This window comes from Moschus berezovskii, chromosome 5 (assembly GCF_049115385.1).
Source record: "Moschus berezovskii isolate FMDL1 chromosome 5, NW_MosBer_1.0, whole genome shotgun sequence".
Lineage (NCBI taxonomy): Eukaryota > Metazoa > Chordata > Mammalia > Artiodactyla > Moschidae > Moschus > Moschus berezovskii.
The window spans coordinates 87,016,079-87,036,470 of NC_142464.1; the positions used below are offsets into that span (position 1 = coordinate 87,016,079).

General features: G+C 36.9%; 1 protein-coding gene across 1 annotated transcript in view; it reads left to right on the forward strand.

Moving 5' to 3' along the window:
• Nucleotides 1-20,392, forward strand: part of ADGRL3 (adhesion G protein-coupled receptor L3) — a 984,355-nt gene that overhangs the window by 703,649 nt on the left and 260,314 nt on the right. The window contains exon 9 of the mRNA XM_088836367.1: nt 14,328-14,408. Within this exon, the coding sequence (XP_088692493.1) occupies nt 14,328-14,408 (81 nt within the window). The remainder of the gene's footprint in view (nt 1-14,327; nt 14,409-20,392) is intronic.

The following is a 20,392-nucleotide window of genomic DNA, read 5'->3' on the forward strand; positions in this document are numbered from 1 at the left end:
CAGTTCTAGAAGTAGCCCTGATTCCTTATTCTGGTCCCCTTCCTCCATCTTAAGAGCCAGAAATGACTTATTTAGTGTTTCTCACATTACATCAATCTGATTACTCTTCTGCCTCCCTTTTTGACTTTTAGGAACTACTGACATAAGGATAATCTCTCTATCTCAACCATAATCACATCTTTAAAGTCCCTCCTGCCACATAAAATAACATATTCACAGATTCTGAAGATTAGGGGATAGGCATCTTTGGAGGACTGTTGTTCTATATACCATAAACTATAAGCAGAATATCTGAGGAGACTATAATTCCTAAGTCAGAATTGCTCTGGAAGAGAAAAAGTCTTAGAAACAGCCTCTTGTATGGCCTCTGCTGATTGATCAGCCGAAGTTTATGACCCCTGTTTTCAGGCTAACATCACAATTCTGGTCATTAGGTTTGCCTATGTTTTTTTCCAATCTAGCTTTTCACAGTTCTCCACCCTGAACACATACTCTCAGTGGAATAGTCTGAATATTACCCACTTCAATAGTATTTTCTTCTTATGCAGAGCATGGGGTTAGTACAGTGATGATAAACATTAGGAAAGATTTGAGTTTGTGTATGGAGAGGAAGACTGCCTCAAAAGTCTTTTTTTTCTAGCTTTTAGATTCAAAATGATTCAAGGAGATCTGTATTACTGAACCTTATCATTTTTAAGACCTCCATTAAAATAAAATTAAAAATTCCAGGGGAAGACTAATACAGTTAACCTATTGTTAAATAGTACGTAATGTTTTGTTCATTGTTTGAGGAAAGTAATTTTAGAATCCCGACTGTTCTGTGATTTAGTAATGCAAATACTTAGTTTTAGGTTAGCTTAGAAAAGGAGAACTAAAAATTTCAGAATTTTAGTGTATTTGCCTCTCTCCGCCCTCGTGGGTATATTTATAGGATGTGGAGGCAGTAAGCTATATTCTAAGAACATGGTCTCTGGACTTGAAACCTGATTCCCACCCACACTGTTGTGTAACCTTTGAAAATACACTTAACCTTATAAAGCTTTAGTTACTGCATTTCTATAATGGGAAGCAACATTTACCTCACATGGTGCTTATTGATATTAGTCTTGTAGAAAATAATCATTTTTATTAATAAGATCTTCAGTATTCAAAGTGTTCATTCCTCTTTGTTCTTAAAGGACTATAAAAACTACTAAAAGAGGACTATAGATTTTCTATAAAAACTAGAAATTCAGAAAAAAGAAATGCTCTGATTCATTTTCCTTTTTCTATTCTCTTTCTAGTTTATTTTTGTAAAGCTTGCTACAATAGGTTTTTGAGACTTCAAGGAATAATTTTGAAGTGATGCCTTCAAAATTCAGTGTTTGTCATTTTAACCACCAAGTCTATTTTTCACACTTGTGAAAGAAAGGGAAGCATTTGTATGGTGTTATAAAATAGATTCCCCCTCTATATCTGTGAGCACCTGAAATTCATCATCAATATAAAACATTCCTCCATCCAATACAATTTCAAACCTACCACCAATGAGGTATTTTGCAGGCTGACAGGTTTCATTTCTCTTGGATATGAAAGGCAATTCTTCCTGAAAATTGCTCCATTGAATTTTACATTAAATTCCTTTCACAGTGTATCTTCTTAATTTTTAAGTATCATAATGGTATTGTGGTTGTTTTAAAGAACTCTTATTTTAGAGACACATACTCAAGTAATATACAGGTGAAATTATATGATGTTTGGGGTTTGCATCCCATATTCTGGAATGGGGAAGGAGGCATGGGAGGAGAACAGTGAAATAATATAGGCAATGATTTAGGAAACAACATTGCCCCCAAAAATATGGCTCAGGGAATTGACCATTGTGAGACAAAAAGGTCTGAACTTGGGGCAGTAAATTAGTGAAGAAGTAACAAGGCTTATGCAGCTTTCTCAGCCCTGTCTCTGGGACAGGGATGCCCTCTGTACTCCTGGTGCAGAGAGGATACCTTTCACGTGGGATATTTATGTCCTGCTTTCAGGGAGACCAAGAAGGGCCAGAGTATCTTTTTGTATCATTTGTTTCTCAAGTAACTTTAATTCAGAATAATCAATAAGTCAGAGTGGCATGCTTTGGAGTGGTACAGTCTATTCTCCTTCACATGTATTTTTTGATTCTTTCCTTTTTAATACATTTTTGAATTTTTATATTATTATATTTTTTTTTTAGAGACTAAACAACAACAGCAACAACATTGGCTTTATTGTCAACAATAGCAAAGTCGGATAGAGATTGAAAAGCTGAACAGAGTTGTTGAATTATTGTTGATTTTTACACAAGTATTTATATGTCAGACAAGTCCAAAATTGAATAGAAAAAGAATACATCATTTTGCTTCAGTTTATTTCAGCTTATTATTTCATTTGAATCATTTAAAAGTCATAGTAACTGAAAATCATGCTCAGTTATGAAGTGAAAATAACGGTAGCTAAATTCAGCAACTGAATAAAACACCTAGAAGACAGTATTGCATGTAATAAATAGGCACCAAAGAGCTGCTTATTTACATCTGAATTTCCTGATTTATGTGTCTGGTATAACAAGATAACTGTAAAATTTGTATATTTAGTATAAGTTTTAGAATTTACAGATAATTTATTAGAAGTAAGTTATAATAATTCTTTAAGTTCTATGTAGTTCTCATATTTTCTATTATGCTATCTCTGCTGTCGATTATTTTGAATTCATATATAAAGCGGGAAAAAATTAGGGTGAATATTATACATGCCTATCCTTTTTATACATCAGAGCAGAAATTCAAAGTCCTTACTGCTAATATGAATTTATTTATATTTTTTCTCTCTTTTTTTTTTATTGGAGACTAATTATTTTACAATATTGATTGGTTTTGCCATACATTGACATGAATCCGCCCCAGGTGTACATGAGTTCCCCTTCCTGAACTCCCCTCCCACCTCCCTCCTCCCCTTATCCTCCCTCTGGGTCATCCCCGCACACCTGCCCCGAGCATCCTGTAACATGCATCGATCCTGAACTGGCGATTCGTTTCACATATGATAATATACATGTTTCAATGCCATTCTCCCAAATCATCCCACCCTCACCCTCTCCCACAGAGTCCCAAAGACTGTTCTATACATCTGTGTCTCTTTTGCTGTCTCGTATACAGGGTTATCATTTGCATCTTTCTAAATTCCATATATATGCATTAGTATACTGTATTGGTGTTTTTCTTTCTGGTTTACTTCACTCTGTATAATAGGCTCTAGTTTCATCCACCTCATTAGAACTGATTCAAATGCATTCTTTTTAATGACTGAGTAATACTCCATTGTGTATATGTACCAAAGCTTTCTTATCCATTTGTCTGCAGATGGACATCTAGGTTGCTTCCATGTCCTGGCTATTATAAATAGTGCTGTGATGAACATTGGAATACATGTGTCTCTTTCAATTCTGGTTTCCTCGGTGTGTATGCCCAGGAGTGCGATTGCAGGATCATATGGCAGTTCTATTTCCAGTTTTTTAAAGAATCTCCACACTGTTCTCCATAGTGGCTGTACTAGTTTGCATTCCCACCAACAGTGTAAGAGGGTTCCCTTCTCTCCACACCCTCTCCAGCATTTATTGCATGTAGACTTTTGGATAGCAGCCATTCTTGAATTTTTATATTATTTTAATTGGCTTTTTTCTGTCTACCCTCCTTTGTGGATTCCTGTCCTGTATCCCTCCCACTCGTTTTATTGGCAGGCGTTACCTCATATCCTTCCTTCTACTGCCCCGTGCCTGCCATGCTCATTAACTACATTGCTGCTTGCTGTTCCCTCAGTCTCATCTTTCCTCAGATCCTGTTCTTCCCTCACTTCACTTACTGTCCAGTGCTATTGTTGTGCTCTGACTCTCACCTCTATCTGGATATGTATCATACTTCACTGCAATTACCTAAACATGTGTTCAAGCTACAGTCTTTTTATTGAATCATTGTAGTTTCTTGTTCCTATGGTTACTGTTAAAACTTATCACAGAATGGGAGTAGGTACTGAAGAAATATTTGCTGGATAAAATGCACACCAAACATAAACAAAATGCACAGAAGTTACCTTTGCTTCAAATTACTCTATTTGTTTTCTGTGTGGGAAAATGACCATCAATGACCTTTGAGCCTCCTTCAATGACTTTATATCCTCAATAAGTCAAGCATGTAGTTGTTTCTCTGTTACCTCATATGTTACTAAAGTCACTGAAAATAAGTGTGAGTAATTGAATGAAGGGGGGAATGGAAACCAGAGTGAAAAGATAGTCATTAAATTGGCAAATTTACAACTCTTTCCTTTGGTAATTACTTTTGATTGGTGTTACCTCTTCACCTGAAAGCTAGCTTTTTGAATGCCAGACTGTTATAGTCAGACTATATGAAGACAGAAAAGCAAGCTGTTGTAATTCTAGGCACACCCAGTTTTCCATCAGCACATTCAACACACTGATCCCTGTTTTGTTTTTATCAGTAGCTGAGATTATTTTCAACAACAACAAAAAAATTAAGCTCTTTTTTGAGGAGGCTCATCTCCTTTCAGAGTATTTGAGAAACTTAGAAAAAATTTCATATGCCATTCATAAAGGTAGTGTAGTGTGTGTCGTCCCCCAACCCCTTTCATGGATCACCATCTTCTCGTGGTGATGGGCCTTGCATAACTCAGTGCAGCTTTGAGCCATATGGAGCAGGGCCATCCAAGACAGACAGGTCAAAGTGAAGACTTCTAACAAATGTGGTCCACTAGAGGAGGAAATGGCAACCTACTACAGTATTCTTGCCTCAGGAACCCCATGAACAATATGAAAAGACAAAAAGATACATCACCAGAGATGAACACCTCAGGTCAGAAAGTGTCCACTGTGCTACTGGGGAAGAGCAGAAGACAATTACTAATAGCTCCAAAAAGAATGAAGAGGCTGGGCCAAAGTGGAAATGACATTCAGTTGTGGGTGTGTCTAGTGGTGAAAAAGCTGGCTTGAAATTCAGCATTTAAAAAACTAAGATTATGGCATCTGATCTCATCACTCATGGCAAGTAGAAGGGGAAAAAGTGGAAGCAGTAACAAATTTTATTTTCTTGGTTTCCAAAATCACTGTGGATGGTGGCTGCAGCCATGAAAGTAAAAGATGCTTCCTCTTTGGAAGGAAAGCTATGACAAACCTAGACAGCATATTAAAAAGTACATACATCACTTTGCCGACAAGGGTGCATATAGTCAAAGCTGTGATTTTTCCAGTAGTCTTATATGGATGAGAAAGTTGGACCGTAAAAAAGGCTGAAGAAGAATTGATGCTTTTGAATTGTGGTATTGTAGAAGACTCTTGATGGAGAAGGCAATGGCAAGCCACTCCAGTACTATTGCTTAGAAAATCCCATGGATGGAGGAGCCTGGTGGGCTGCAGTCCATGGGGTCGCTAAGGGTCAGACACGACTGAGCGACTTCACTTTCACTTTTCACTTTCACACATTGGAGAAGGAAATCGCAACGCCCTCCAGTGTTCTTGCCTGGAGAATCCCAGGGACGGGGGAGCCTGGTGGGCTTCCGTCTATGGGGTCACACAGAGTCGGATACGACTGAAGTGACTTAGCAGCAGCAGCAGCAGAAGACTCTTGAGGAGAAGGCAATGGCAAGCCACTCCAGTACTATTGCCTAGAAAATCCCATGGATGGAGGAGCCTGGTAGGCTGCAGTCCGTGGGATCGCTAAGGGTCGGACATGACTGAGCGACTTCACTTTCACTTTTCACTTCTCACATTGGAGAAGGAAATGGCAACCCACTCCTGTGTTCTTGCCTGGAGATTCCCAGGGACGGGGAATCCTGGTGGGCTTCCATCTATGGGGTCGCACAGAGTCGGACACGACTGAAGTGACTTAGCAGCAGCAGAAGAAGAAGAAGACTCTTGAGAGTCTTTTGGATTGCGAGGAGGTCAGACTAGTCAATCCTAAAGGAAATCAACCCTGAATATTAATTGGAAGGACTGTTGCTGAACCTTAAGCTCCAATACTTTGGCCACCTTATGTGAAGAATTGTCTCACTGGAAAAGACCCTGATTCTGGGAAAGATTGTAGGCAAAAAAGATGGGGCTGGTAGTGTATGAGATGGTTAGGTAGCATCACTAACTCAATAGACATGAATTTGAACAAACTCTGGGACATAATGGAGGATAGGGAAGGCTGACATGCTACAGTCCATGGGATCACAAAGAGCCGGGCATGACTTACTGACTGAACAACAGCGATAGGTTCCCACATTCCACATGGAATCATTATTATAGTAGGACAGAGAAATGGAGAGACGTCACTTGCTATCATTCTAAAGCTTGTAAAAGGAAAATGAATATCATTAAAAACCCTATGAACAAAAATATAAGATCTATTTTATTGTTTGTAAGAAGGGGAAAATGTCATATCTCTAGAGGAAATAATTAAGTTCATAAGTTGAAAATTTAAAGCAATCAAACAAAAAGAAGGCATGAAATCTTCCTGGATGGCCATAAACTATTAAATTTGTTTACAGCACTGTATAGAAAATGAGGAAACTTTGATTTGAAAGTTGGTATAACTGGAGAAACCAGTGGGGAATTTGTTATTAAAGTGTGTTTTTACTTCAGGAACAAAGTTGTATTGCCAGCTACATACTGCTATATTTTATTTGTGTCCTTTTTTACTTATAAGTGACATTATTAATGTATCTGTGTGTAAAATTTGAAATAAATATGTTAGGAAACCATCTGATAGAAGCACATTTTGGTCTTTCATTCTTAATTAATAGAAATAGATTTGGACTTATCCATATTTTTATCTTTTTACAATTTCCTATAAAAGTCAGATAGTATCTCTTGACTTTTCTTGAACTTTTCAAATGCTATTCATAGAAATTAAATTAGGTCTTCCAGATCATTGTTTAAAATTCCAACCTGCCAGTCCCACTTCAGTTCCCCTTTAGCCTATTTTGTTTCCTTTGCCTTCAGCATCTCACATATATAATATTTGTGGTGTTAATTGCTTATTGCCTATCTTCCCCTTGTGACAGTGTGGATTATCATTTGTTATGTGATATATGTCAACCACCTAAGAAGGCACCTGTCACATATTAGGCACTCCATTTATTTTGTGTGATGAATGAATGAATGAATGAATTTATAATAGTAATAATCATAAAGCTAAAAATTCTAAGCAATTTGCATGCACCAAGCACTGTTCTAACTGCTGAAAGTGTGTTAGCTCCTCAGTCATATCCAACCCTGTGACTCCATGGACTGTAGCCAGCTAGGCTCCTCTGTCCATGGAATTCTCCATGCAAGAATACTAGTGTGTTGCCAGTCCATTCTCCAGGGCATCTTCCCAACCCCAGGGATCAAACCTTGGTCTCCTGCATTGCAGACAGATTCTTTACCATCTGAACCACCAGGGAAGCCCTATATGTATAAATTTTATTTTCAGAATACCCTATGAGCTCCATGGTATTATAATCCCCCTTGTCCAAATGAAGAAATCAAGGCACATAGAAGTTAAACAGCTCTATAGTTACTGGCTAATAACTTATGTGGTTAATAATTCTATGGCTCAAATGTGGCAGAATCCCAATACTAAGACTGTCAGTTCTGTGTCCTGGGCATGATTTTACCTGTTACACTAAGCTGCCTTTAGTTTACAGACCTAGCCAAATAGAAAAAAATAGTACATATTTTTGTAAATAAGTAGTTTTCAACCCTTTAAGGTCTCTACACAGCTGAAAGTTCATGACCCAAACACCTTGAGAATAATGGCTTGCTGAGACTTCAGAGGAAAGAGGGAGTTGAAGGCAGTTTTCTGCAGGCTAGCTGCATCCCCTTTATCACTGTTCCTCTAACATCACTCTTGACAACCACTGGCTTGATTTGGCTTTTGAAAGTCACCAATTTCTCAAGATGTCAGTTTTCTTATTCTAAAATGTTTGGGACTATATGCTATGAAATGTCTTCAGACGTCCAAATTCTATGGTTCTAAAAATGTATTTCTGTGCTCTGATGTGCAAGTAAGGTATTGACAGAAAGAGGGGGGAAAAGCCTTTTACTGTACCTAGTGCTGGCCAAGTCTTTTCTATATTTGAACTTCAATAGAAATTACACAGAATTCCTAAATGAGATGCAACTTAAATGAAAATTGAAAGAGAGATTGAAGTTAAAAAAAATGGCTTTTCCAAAATGCAAAATGTCCCTTCAGGTTCTACTAACAAGCACCCTTAATTTTTCTATATTTTGGGCATGCCTAACATTGGATACCAGTCCATTCTAAAGGAGATCAATCCTGGATGTTCATTGGAAAGACTGATGCTAAAGCTGAAACTGCAATACTTTGGCCACCTCATGTGACGAGTTGACTCACTGGAAAAGACTCTGATGCTAGGAAAGGTTGGGGGCGGGAGGAGAAGGGGACGACAGAGAATGAGATGGCTGGATGGCATCACCGAGTCTGTGGACATGAGTTTGAGTGAACTCCGGGAGTTGGTGCTGGACAGGGAGGCCTGGGGTGCTGTGATTCATGGGGTCGCAAAGAGTCGGACACGACTGAGCGACTGAACTGAACTGAACTGAACATTGGATGGTTCACACATTTTCACTTCACAGTATGAGCTGCTCTTTCTTTTCCTGTGTGTGTGTTGTTTTGTTTTGGGGTTTTTTTTTGTGGGGGGGCAGATCATTTTTTCCTCTTCTCTCTCAATGTGGATGAACTATACAAATTTGACCAAAATCTTATTTCTTTGTTTATTTGGTGAGATTATTCCCTTCCCAGTTGTCTTAATATTAATTATTTCAAGGTTTTATCAATCCTAATTTAACTACATTATCAGCTTAAAATGAACAAACAAGCAAAAAACCCTGAAAACCATCTCTGTGATAGCGGAACCCTAATATGTCCCTAATGAAAAGTAAAATGGTACCTGGTGGCTCAGCGGTAAAGAATCTGCCTGCCAGTGCAGGAGATACAGGTTTAATCCCTAATCCAGGAAGATCCCCTAAAAAAGGAAATGGCTACCCACTCCAGTATTCTTGCCTTTGAAATCCTATGAACACAGGGGCCTGGGCACGGGGGATATAGTCCATGGGGTTGCAAAGAGTCAGACGCAACTTACTAACTGAGTAACAACTGCTTCTTTAGAAATAATTTCCACAAAAATTTAAAACATAGAATTTACTGTGTGAGCCAGCAATTCCAATTCTAGGTATATATATTCAAGAAAATTGCAATACATGCCTACCCAGAAGCTTGTAGATGAAGGTTCATAGCAGAATTTTTCATAATAGTCAAAAGGTGGAAATTATTCTCAAAGTCCATCAACTGATTAATGGATACAAAATATATGGTATGTTTTTCAAAGAAATATCTCCAATTTTCTTACGAGATCTCTAGTCTATGTACATATGTGTATATATATGCATATATATGACACCTTCACACAAATGACATCTTCATACAAATGACATCTTCATACAATGCCATCATACAATGCCATCTTCATACAAATGCATACAAATGTATTCATATAAATGCATACAAATGCATGCAGGTGAATCTTAACCGGGGAATATATTTCTTATAAGAAACAAAGATCACAGATCATAATCAAAATGCTATTATAAGTGTATATAGCTCCAAGGATCTAGTAAAGGGATCAATAACTAATAATTATAAAAATGAGGGTCAAAAAATATGTGAAAGTCATCTAGAAAATTTAGAAATTTTGTTAAAAACAGGGAAAATAGAATACTTACACAATGAAATATTCTTATAACCAAAGTATAGAAAACTTCAGAAAATATTTATATTAAACAGAAATTCAAACAAAAATCAATCCATTTAAAATATGTGAAGACAAACTACTTAGAATGCTTATTCTTCAAATTGTTTACAGAATGAATGTAATTCTAATAAAATTTCAGTATGATTTTTGCTTTGAAATTTAGAAAACTGCATTAAAATCAGAAGGAAAAATAATCAGATATATATCCTTTTTAATTTGGAAAAGTAAGGAGAATATCGTATATTTAGATATACAAAGCTGTGGTTACAAGGACAAGGTGAAACTAGGTATCAGTTCAGTTCACTTTCTCAGTCATGTCTGACTCTTTGTAGTCCCATGGACTGCAGCACGCCAGGCTTCCCTGTTCATCACCAACTCCCAGAGCTTGCTCAAACTCACATCCATCAAGTCAGTGATGCCATCCAACCATCTCATCCTTGGTTGTCCCCTTTTCCTCCTACCTCCTAGTCTTTCCCAGCATCAGGGTCTTTTCAAATGAGTCAGTTCTTCACATCAGGTGGCCAAAGTATTGGAGTTTCAGCTTCAACATCAGTCCTTCCAATGAATATTCAGGACTGATTTCCTTTAGGGTTGACTGGTTTGATCTCCTTGCAGACCAAGGGACTCTCAAAAGTCTTCTAGAACACCACATTTCAAAGGCATCAATCCTTCTGTGCTCAGCTTTCTTTATAGTCCAACTCTCACATCCACACATGACCAGTGGAAAAACCATAGCTTTGACTAGGTGGACCTTTGTTGGCAAAGTATTGTCTCTGTTTTTAATATGCTGTCTAGGTTGGTCAAAGGTCCATCTAGTCAAGGCTATGGTTTTTCCAGTGGTCATGTATGGATGTGAGAGTTGGATGGTCAAGAAAGCTGAGCGCCAAAGAATTGATGCTTTTGAACTGTGGTGTTGGAGAAGATTCTTGAGAGTCCCTTGGACTGCAAGGAGATAAAATCAGCCCATCCTAAAGGAGATCAGTCCTGGGTGTTCATTGGAAGGACTGATGCTAAAGCTGAAACTCCAATACTTTGGCCACCTCATGCGAAGAGTTGACTCACTGGAAAAGACTCTGATGCTAGGAGGGATTGGGGGCAGGAGGAAAAGGGGACGACAGAGAATGAGATGGCTGGATGGCATCACCAACTCGATGGACATGAGTTTGAGTGAACTCCGGGAGTTGGTGATGGACAGGGATGCCTGGCATGCTGTGGTTCATGGGATCGCAAAGAGTCGGACACGACTGAACAACTGAACTGAACTAGTTTGGTCACAGCTTTTCTTGCAGGGAGCAAATGTCTTAATTTCATGGCTGCAGTCACCATCTGCAGTGATTTTGGAGCCCCCCAAAATAAAGTCTGTCATTGTTTCCATTGTTTCCCCATCTATTTTCCATGAAGTGATGGGCCCGGATGCCATGATATTTGTTTTCTGAATGATGAGTTTTAAGCCAATTTTTTCACTCCTCTTTCACTTTCGTCAAGAGGCTCTTTAGTTCTTCGCTTTCTGTCATAAGGGTAATGTCATCTGCATATCTGAGGTTATTGATATTTATCCCAGCAATCTTGATTCCAGCTACTAAGTATAAAACACTGAATTATGGTGGAAAATGTATCAGATGTTTAAAAACATGTTTTTGTCATGCATTTTACTCTCTTTGCTCTTTTTGGAGCTGACCACATTTTTGTTGTTGAATATTATTCACCATAAATCCAAGATAAAATTTATGGCTGTTATTTATGGTTTTAGCTGGTCCTGGGGTCATTATCTGACTGATGATGGGCAGGGTTGGAGCCTAGTATGTTTGGCCACAGTGACCTAGGTTCCCAGGTCTAGTGCCTGTGCACTGCTATGAAGGATCATATCCTGGGCCCTCTGGTGTACAGGGCGGTGTCCTGGGGAGGCTGTGGGTTCAGTGGATCTTCAGGCAGCCCCACCCAGTTAGTTACTTGTCCTGATGCATCCCAGTAGTGGTATCAACATGCTGGTGGTCAGGGCGAGGTCCCAGTGCTAACAGACTTGAGGAAAGATTCCAAACTGGCGCTTACCAGTACCATTGGCCACGTGAAAGAATGAGCTCCCCAGAATGACTGCCACCAGTGTCTATATCTCCACAGTGAGCTTCAGTTTCCTTCTGCCTCTTCTCAAGGCTCTCCATGGTGAGCTGGTGGGTCTCACCTAAAATTACTGCTTCTGCCTTGAGTCCTGGAATGTGAGAGATTTTGTGTGTGTCCTTTTAGAGTGGAGTTTCTCTTCCCACAGCCCTCTGACATTAAGCACCTGCTGGCCTTCAAAACTAAAAATGTTCTGGGGGTTTGTCTTCTTGGTTCAATACTCCCAGACTGCAGAGCCTAATGTGGAGCTTAGATCTCTCACTCCTTGGAGAGAACCTCTGCAATTGTAATTATCCTACCCCTACACTGCCTAAAATATGTGGGTGGAGCGCTCTGAAGTTACATGATTATCCCAAGAGCAGAGGCAAATGTGTCATTTAAAGGGACCATTTACTTCATTTTGAATATTGAGGTGACAGTTTCAAAGGCAGTTACTTGTCAGAATTTAATCACTAAAATCTACACACCTTATTTCCAGGTTTAGTATGCCTTCTTTGAGAAACATGATATAGAACAAACTTCAAATTTGTCAAATGCTTTTGTCAAAAGTCAAAATGCTGCTGGCCTTGCTCTTTGCCTGTTAGTTACTTACATTTTTTTTTTTAAATTGGATTTCAAATTTTGATTACATTTTTTATTTAAAAATATGTGTATACTAATATAGTACTTATCTTTGAAACCTTATAGTGATACCGGTTGCATAAAATGAGATGCTGTATGTATGAATACATAGTGGTTATTATGATATGTAGTAAAAGCCATGTTCCTTAGTTAGACATAAAATCAACACTATTTTATATACTGAAGTTATTTTGCACCAATATAAAATGACTCTTATTTTCATTTACATGATCAATAAAGTTTGAAACTGATTCATTTGTAACAACACAGGACCTTAAAAATAAAAATATTTTTGCAACAAAGTATGCAACATAAGTAAACATCAGATGTTTTTATAATTAATATAATCTGAAATTTTTAATAAGCTCTATTACACATGAACTTGATAACAGTGCACAATTGATCTCATTACTTTTATAATAGTGCTTTTAGTATTCCACTGAAACATGGCCAGTGAATGCACAATATTCTTAGTTACCATTATGAGGGCCTCTGTATATTACAGCCTTTTCACTGTGTCTGTTGTTAGCTAGAAAAATGCTGGGAGCAACAGCAGCTACTATCAACAGGGAGCCATATTAATTATTTGAAATTTGCCTCATAAGAGGAATCAGCAGACTTTATTACAAGTCGAATATTACTTGAAACGGGAAGGTTACTCTAACTGTTATCATAATCTATGTATCATTAACTTTCCTTGTTTAGGAAAAGAGATTAACAACCCTGTAAAGTGCTTTAGTAAATGTATAAAATACAACTGCATATCCCTTATAGAAATAAAGTGATGGGTTCTCTACTTGTACCCAATTTTTTTTCATATAAAGTGGCTTTAGTAATTGAACTCTGTAATTATACTTTCTTGCCTTAAAATTCTAATTGCTTACTGGATTATCAGTATACAAGCTATAGCTACTTTGAGCATTAGAAAATCCTTTTGTTTTTAAGTTAGAATTTTTTTTTTCAGTCAGCAACTTGGTCTTCAAAGGAATTTTAACACTTTAACTCATACGACAGAAAGTGTATTACAAGTTTGTGAGCTGGCAAAATACAAGAAACAGAGAATGAATCCATCTACCTGCTTTTTATATTGTGGTTAGTTATTATTTTTCCATCAAATACAATAAGTAGGAATAGTTTTCAATTAATAAATAAAATGTTGAAAAGTAGTAATAAAGTTAATTAGGATTGTAAATAAGTGCTATTAAAAGTGTTATCTGACAGGGATGCCTGTCTGCAGATTGTTTGTTACTGATCTGCCTTGAAATAAGTGCGAAAATTAGAAGTCAGTGTTTAAAAACATTTAAAGCAAACTGAGAGTATTTAATGTCTCTTTAGAAATGAAAAATGGGGACTGTATTTTATATGTCTTGTTTTTAGTTTTTATATTTCATTTTTCTTGCCAATCACTTTTATGGTGTTTTTCAAAGTGTCATTTCACAATAAACATGATTTAAAAGCAACAAGAACAAAACTGGAGAAGGAAATGGCAACCCACTCCTATATTCTTGCCTGGGAAATCCCATGGAGAAAGGAGCCTGGTGTGGTTGAGTCCATGGTGTCACAAAAGTATGGGACACTACTTAGCAACTAAACAAAAACAGTAAAATTAACTTAAGAAGGACTGTTTTAATTGGTTGATACTTGGATAACACATAATGTTTGCATTGTATAAGGCTATTAATTCAGTGTGAAGAGAGATGTGTGAAATCATAAAACTAACCAAAAAGTATAAAGATATTATTATAATATTTTAACATTTATTTTGGGGTCCACAGGGCAGGCACATCATGGACAGGTATCATACATCTCTCCACCAGTTCACCTTGACTCTGACCTGGAAAGACCCCCTGTTAGAGGTGAGTTATTGTATTCTATTTTTCATATCTTATTATTTAAAGAAAAAGAATTTCTATTCATTCTTTGATGAAGACAATTAAAGATGATTGTAAATATGTATCTTACAGTGCAGTGCCTGTTTAAAAAAAACAGGAGAAAAATGATTTGTAAGGAATATGATAAGAGAGTCTTATTTATAAAATAAGGTGTGAAATATTGTTTTGAGAAATGCTTGTAAACCAAATAAGAAATGTGGCTCCATAGTGAAAGACTAGTTGAAAACCAACCTAGATTTAAAGATTATCATAATCATTACCGTTTTTATTGGAATTTTCTTCTTCTACTATCTTTTTATTTTTTTTTTAGCAAATTAAGATGTCTTAAACTAAATTACATTGACAAATTTATTTCCTTGCAAATTGACATCTTGTTTTATTATTCTTTTTAAAAGTCATTTTAGTATTAATAAAATTTATTTTTAAATTGTATAAATTAAAATTATATATTTAAATTGATGCCATATGTTTAAAGGTTTTAAAAATAACTAGTCATACAAAACAGAAATTAAAAGTTACTTATCTACAGAATTTATTTTTCTACTTTTAAGGATTATTAACAAATTTTAATGTTGTATAATGTTTAATCTTAATAATAGACACAACTTTTAATTTCATAAATACCAAATATCCTACGGTTAATTTTTTTGTTTAAAGTAATACAGTATATTCTCTTATGCTTTCAATAATATGCAATAAAAATCACTAAATCTGTCTTTTATGAGCATGTTCTCTATACAGTTTCCTCTGCTAGGAGTCTCTTATTTTTTTCTTTTCTACCCATTAAGTTTCTACCTGTGTTTCAATGCCCTGCTTTATCTTCAATTCCTCTGTTAAGCCTTGCTGACTATTTATTAGGCAGAAGCTAAGTGCATGCCTCTGTCCTCTGTGCCTGCCTCAGTTACTGTACCTAAAGCATTGCATTTTATTTTTTCAGGCTGAATGTTTCCCTTGCTTTTTTGTAAGGTCCTTGAGGGCAAAAGTGTCATAATTATTATTTCTCCTCCAACCAATGGTCTGTGCTTGATACATAATGGGAAGTCATACAGTGATTTCTGAATGTATGTTGTGAATTCTATATTGTGAATCCTATATTGTGAAGGATGCATCCTCATTTTTTTCAAGAAGTAAGCTGAGCAGGGATAATAAGAGATTTCACAAAGAGGACCCAGAATGTACCAAAATATGGGTTTGTAAAGGTTGTGATATTTTTAAGGAAATATGCTAGGTGCACAGTAAAATGGAAGCAGTTTTAGAGGAAGAAACTGGAAAGATGTAATGAGGCAGACTGTAAAGGATTCTGTGTCATATGCCAAGGAGTTTGTCTTTTATCCTGGAAAAAGAAAGTCATCAAATATTTTTAATTAAGATAGTGAGGTGTTACTTTATAACATTACCAGTTCTTGATATAGAAAAATACCACTATCAGTGTAGATGATGCAACTTTGACAGAGAGAGGCTGATTCAATAATCCAGATAAAAGATGAATGGGAAATTAACAGTGTATTGGTGGCAGTGGTAGGGTCTGAGAAGTATTTTGAAGAGACATAGCATTGATTGAACAGGTACAAGGGAAAGAGCAGAAATACCTCTAAGATTTCTATACTAATTACCTGAATGCTTATAATGTAATTTCTCCTCACAAGGGAAATATGAGTTATGAATGGATGCCTTGTTTTAAACTTGCAAATTCTTAGCAGAATGTCATTTCCACCAGAGGTGGAGGCCTACTTATACAAGTTAATTTTAATTAACTTTAATTCAGTTCTTCATACATAGTCCCAGTATAATTTGGGAAGAGTACTGTACAGTCATGAGTTCAGTTCAGTTCAGTTCAGTCGCTCAGTCGTGTCCGACTCTTTGCGACCCCATGAATCACAGCACGCCAGGCCTCCCTGTCCATCACCAAATCCCGGAGTTCACTCAAACTCATGTCCATCGAGCTGGTGATGCCATCCAGCTGTCTCATTCTCTGTCGTCCCCGTCTCCTCCTGCCCCCAATCCCTCCCAGTATCAGAGTCTCTTCCAGTGAGTTAATTCGTCTCATGAGGTGGCCAAAGTATTGGAGTTTCAGCTTTAGCATCAGTCCTTCCAATGAAGGCCCAGGATTGATCTCCTTCAGAATGGACTGGCTGGATCTCCTTGCAGTCCAAGGGACTCTCAAGAGTCTTCTCCAGCATCACAGTTCAAAAGCACCAATTCTTCGGCGATCAGCTTTCTTCACAGTCCAACTCTCACATCCATACATGACCACGGGAAAAACCACAGCCTTGACTAGACAGACCTTGGTTGGCAAAGTAACGTCTCTGCTTTTTAATATGCTATCTAGGTTGGTCATGACTTTCCTTCCAAGGAGTAAGCGTCTTTTAATTTCATGGCTGTAGATGAGGAAACAGTCATGAGTAGAGTCGTATAATAATCCACTCCGGAATTTAGTGCCTTAAATCAAGAAACATTTTTTAAAGTTCTCAGAGTTGGTTGCATTGCATGTATACTGACCTGACTGAGACTGGATATTTAGTACTTAGCAGACCGGTTGGTTTTTCAGGGGAGGAAACTCAGTAACAGGTTTGGTAGCCAGATTGATGTCATCTTGGGACTTCCCTTGTGGCTCAGACAGTAAAGCATCTACTGCAATGGGGAGACCCAGGTTTGATCCCTGGGTCAGGAAGATACATCGGAGAAGGAAATGGCTACCCACTCCAGTACTCTTGCCTGGAAAATCCTGTGGACGGAGGAGCATGGTAGGCTGCAGTCCATGGGGTCGCAAAGAGTTGGACACAACTGAGCAACTTCATTTTCTTTCTTTGATATCATCTGAGTGGTAGCCAGATGACTCTCATCTTCTAGCAGGCTAGCACCAGCTCATTCCCATTGTGACAGGATTCCCAGCAGTAAGTAGAAAAGTCCCAAAGTTCAGGTATTGTTCAAGACTCTGCTCGTGCCATGTTTGTTATGTTCTATTGGCCCAAGTCAGTCACATAATTATCCCCAGACTTAAGAAATAGACTACATCTCTTGAAGAAGGAACCACAATCCGAAGGACTATGGATAGAAGAAGGAGAGGAATTCGGGCTGTGTCAACCTATATTATTCTTGCCCGGAGAATCCCATGGACAGAGGAGTCTGGCAGGCTACGATCCATAGGGTCACAGAGTTGGACATGACTGAAGCGACTTACCACACATACAAGCAACCTACTATAGCTAGGCAGATAGAATAAAATAAGTTTAGAATAAAATTTGACAAAAATTGAGTGATAAAGGGATTTAGAGACAATAATTTTAAACTTGGGAGTTCTAGACCTTTCTTGTCTTTAATTCCTCAACTGCTACACAGAAGACAGAAATAAGAACTCAACAATGTCTTTGTGATGATTAGAGATGATATAGATTAGAGTTTGGCATTTGATAAGCTCTAGGTAAATTGTGGCTATTAGTATGTACTTTTGATTTTGCTGTTGTGTGGCATATGGGAAGAAATTTGGCCTTGAAGCCAGGCAGACCTGCATGACCTTAAGCAGCTTCTGTCTGTCATCTGTAACACAAGGAGAGTAATGCAACCCTGGCAAGTTTATAAGGATGATTAAGTGAAATAGTTAGTGTCAGTTCCTGGCAAATAACTTGACATAAACTAGATTCTGAAGAGTTGGCATTATTAAGAGCTTCCCTTTAAAGCTTTTACTTTTTCAGTAAAAGTAGTGATGATACTGACACGGTGAAGAATGAATTACTAGAATCCAACAGTGTCCCTGCTTAATGAAAAAGTGAAAGTGTTAGTCCCTCAGTCATGTCCAACTTTTTGTGACCCCATGGGCTGCAACCCACCTGGCTTCTCTGTTCTTGGGATTCTCCAGGCAAGAATACGGGAGTGGGTAGTCATTCCCTTCTCCAGAGGATCTTCCCAGCCCAGTGATCAAACTCGGGTCTCCTGCATGGAGGTAGTTGTATTTTTTACCATCTGAGCCACCTCAAATTTTGTTCTTTACCTTAGAAGGATTTTTCTGGTAACTTGTAGTTCTCAAATCTTTCTTCTATATGCCCAAGACTCTCTTAAACTACACTGATTAAAATGATTACGGTTATAGTTATTAGCTCATGTGTTATAGTTCTGAACCTTTTTTAAATGAACATTTAATTAGATAAAGAGGTTTGTATAAATCACCAAAATTGTAGTACAAAAGATCTTGGGTTTTTTTTTTATGAAAACTATCTGATATTTAATTTAAAAACAAATATTGGAAATGGTATAGTCAGTATCATTACTTTGGAACCAAAAATATTTTAACTATCACTCATTTATCGTCATTTACTATTTTTAATTACACTGTATATTTTTGATGTTTTTATGAAGTCAAATGACACAAATGACCTATAAATTATCTTTATATATAGAGAGAGCCTCTCATGCATGTTATAGATTTTTATTTGAATATATTCAAAAAGATAAATTAAGTTCTTTATTTTGGAATTCTATCTCTAATAATTTTTGTTAGATTATATAGCAATATACTTTGTACTACCTGAAAAACCACACTAGCTCTTTTAGCTTTTCTTTTTCTACTTTTCTTCCATAATTTTATACATGTTGAGACTATGAGAGCTATGTCTTGATATTCCCCTCTCCCCCCACCACTAATTTACAGTTCACTGTATTCTTTCTCTCTCTTCCTATACCAGTTTCCATTAGTGTACATGGGTGTTCATGTTTTAGGAATTCTTGCTATATACAGATTAATTCTGTGAGTATTTTACAGACTTGACTATATTTTCATAGAATATCATACTTAAGTTTTTGACAACAAAAAAGCAATACAAAATGATATTTAGAATGTAGGAAAGAAAGCTGTGACAAAGCTAGACAGCACATTAAAAAGCAGAGATATCACTTTGCCCACAAAGGTCCATATAGTCAAAGCTATTATTTTTCCAGTAGTCATAGACAGATGTGAGTGTTAGGCCATAAAGTAGGCTGAGTACCAAAGAATTGATCCTTTCAAATTGTGATACTGGAGAAGACCCTTGAGAGTCCCATGAACTGCAAGGATATCACACCAGTCAATCCTAAAGGAATCAACCCTAAATATTCATTTGAAGGATTGTTTCTGAAGCTGAAGCTCCAATACTTTGACCACATGAAGTGAAGAGCCAGCTATTTGGAAAAGACCCTAATTCTTGAAATGAATGAAGGCAAAAGATGGGAGTGGCAGAGGATGAGATTAGTTAGCATCACTGACTCAATGGACATGTATTTGAGCAAACTCCAGGAAGATAATGGAAGTCAGAGAAGCCTGGTGTGCTGCAGTCCATGGGGTCACAAAGAGCAGGACACAACTTAACAAATGAAGAACAGTAATAACAACATATTTACCGATGTTATCACAGGGAATTTTTCAGTAGAAAGTATCATTTATCCAACATACAATTATGTATCAGATTGCTCCTGATATTTTGCCATTTTATTCTATTCTCACCCCAAACATTTTGTATTACTTGCTACTTTCTTTTTTAATAATGATTTTGCTTTCAGTATTTGAGATAGTGAACTAATTATTGGTAATTTTGTAATTATTTTTAAACTAATATTTTAAAAAATAATTACATAATTGTTTTCAAATATGTATATTACATTTTCATTCATTTTTCATGCTCTTAAATTTTATATAATGTATGAATCATTACAGTTGTAATCTACATGTCACCTCCTTTCAGGTTTCTTGATTTCCTTCACTTTTGCTCTCATTTTTAGGGAAAAATAAAAGTGTATCTTTTAAAATTGATGCATTTGTTTGTCATAATATATTTCTTCTTTGATAATGTGTATTCTGTGACCTACATGCTCATTGTCACAATATGGAAAATGTAGTAGCACGTTACCAAATAACCTTGAATAAAAGGTTGAAATTTATATTTCAAAGTAGCTGAAGTATATAAATTCAGTAGCACTTA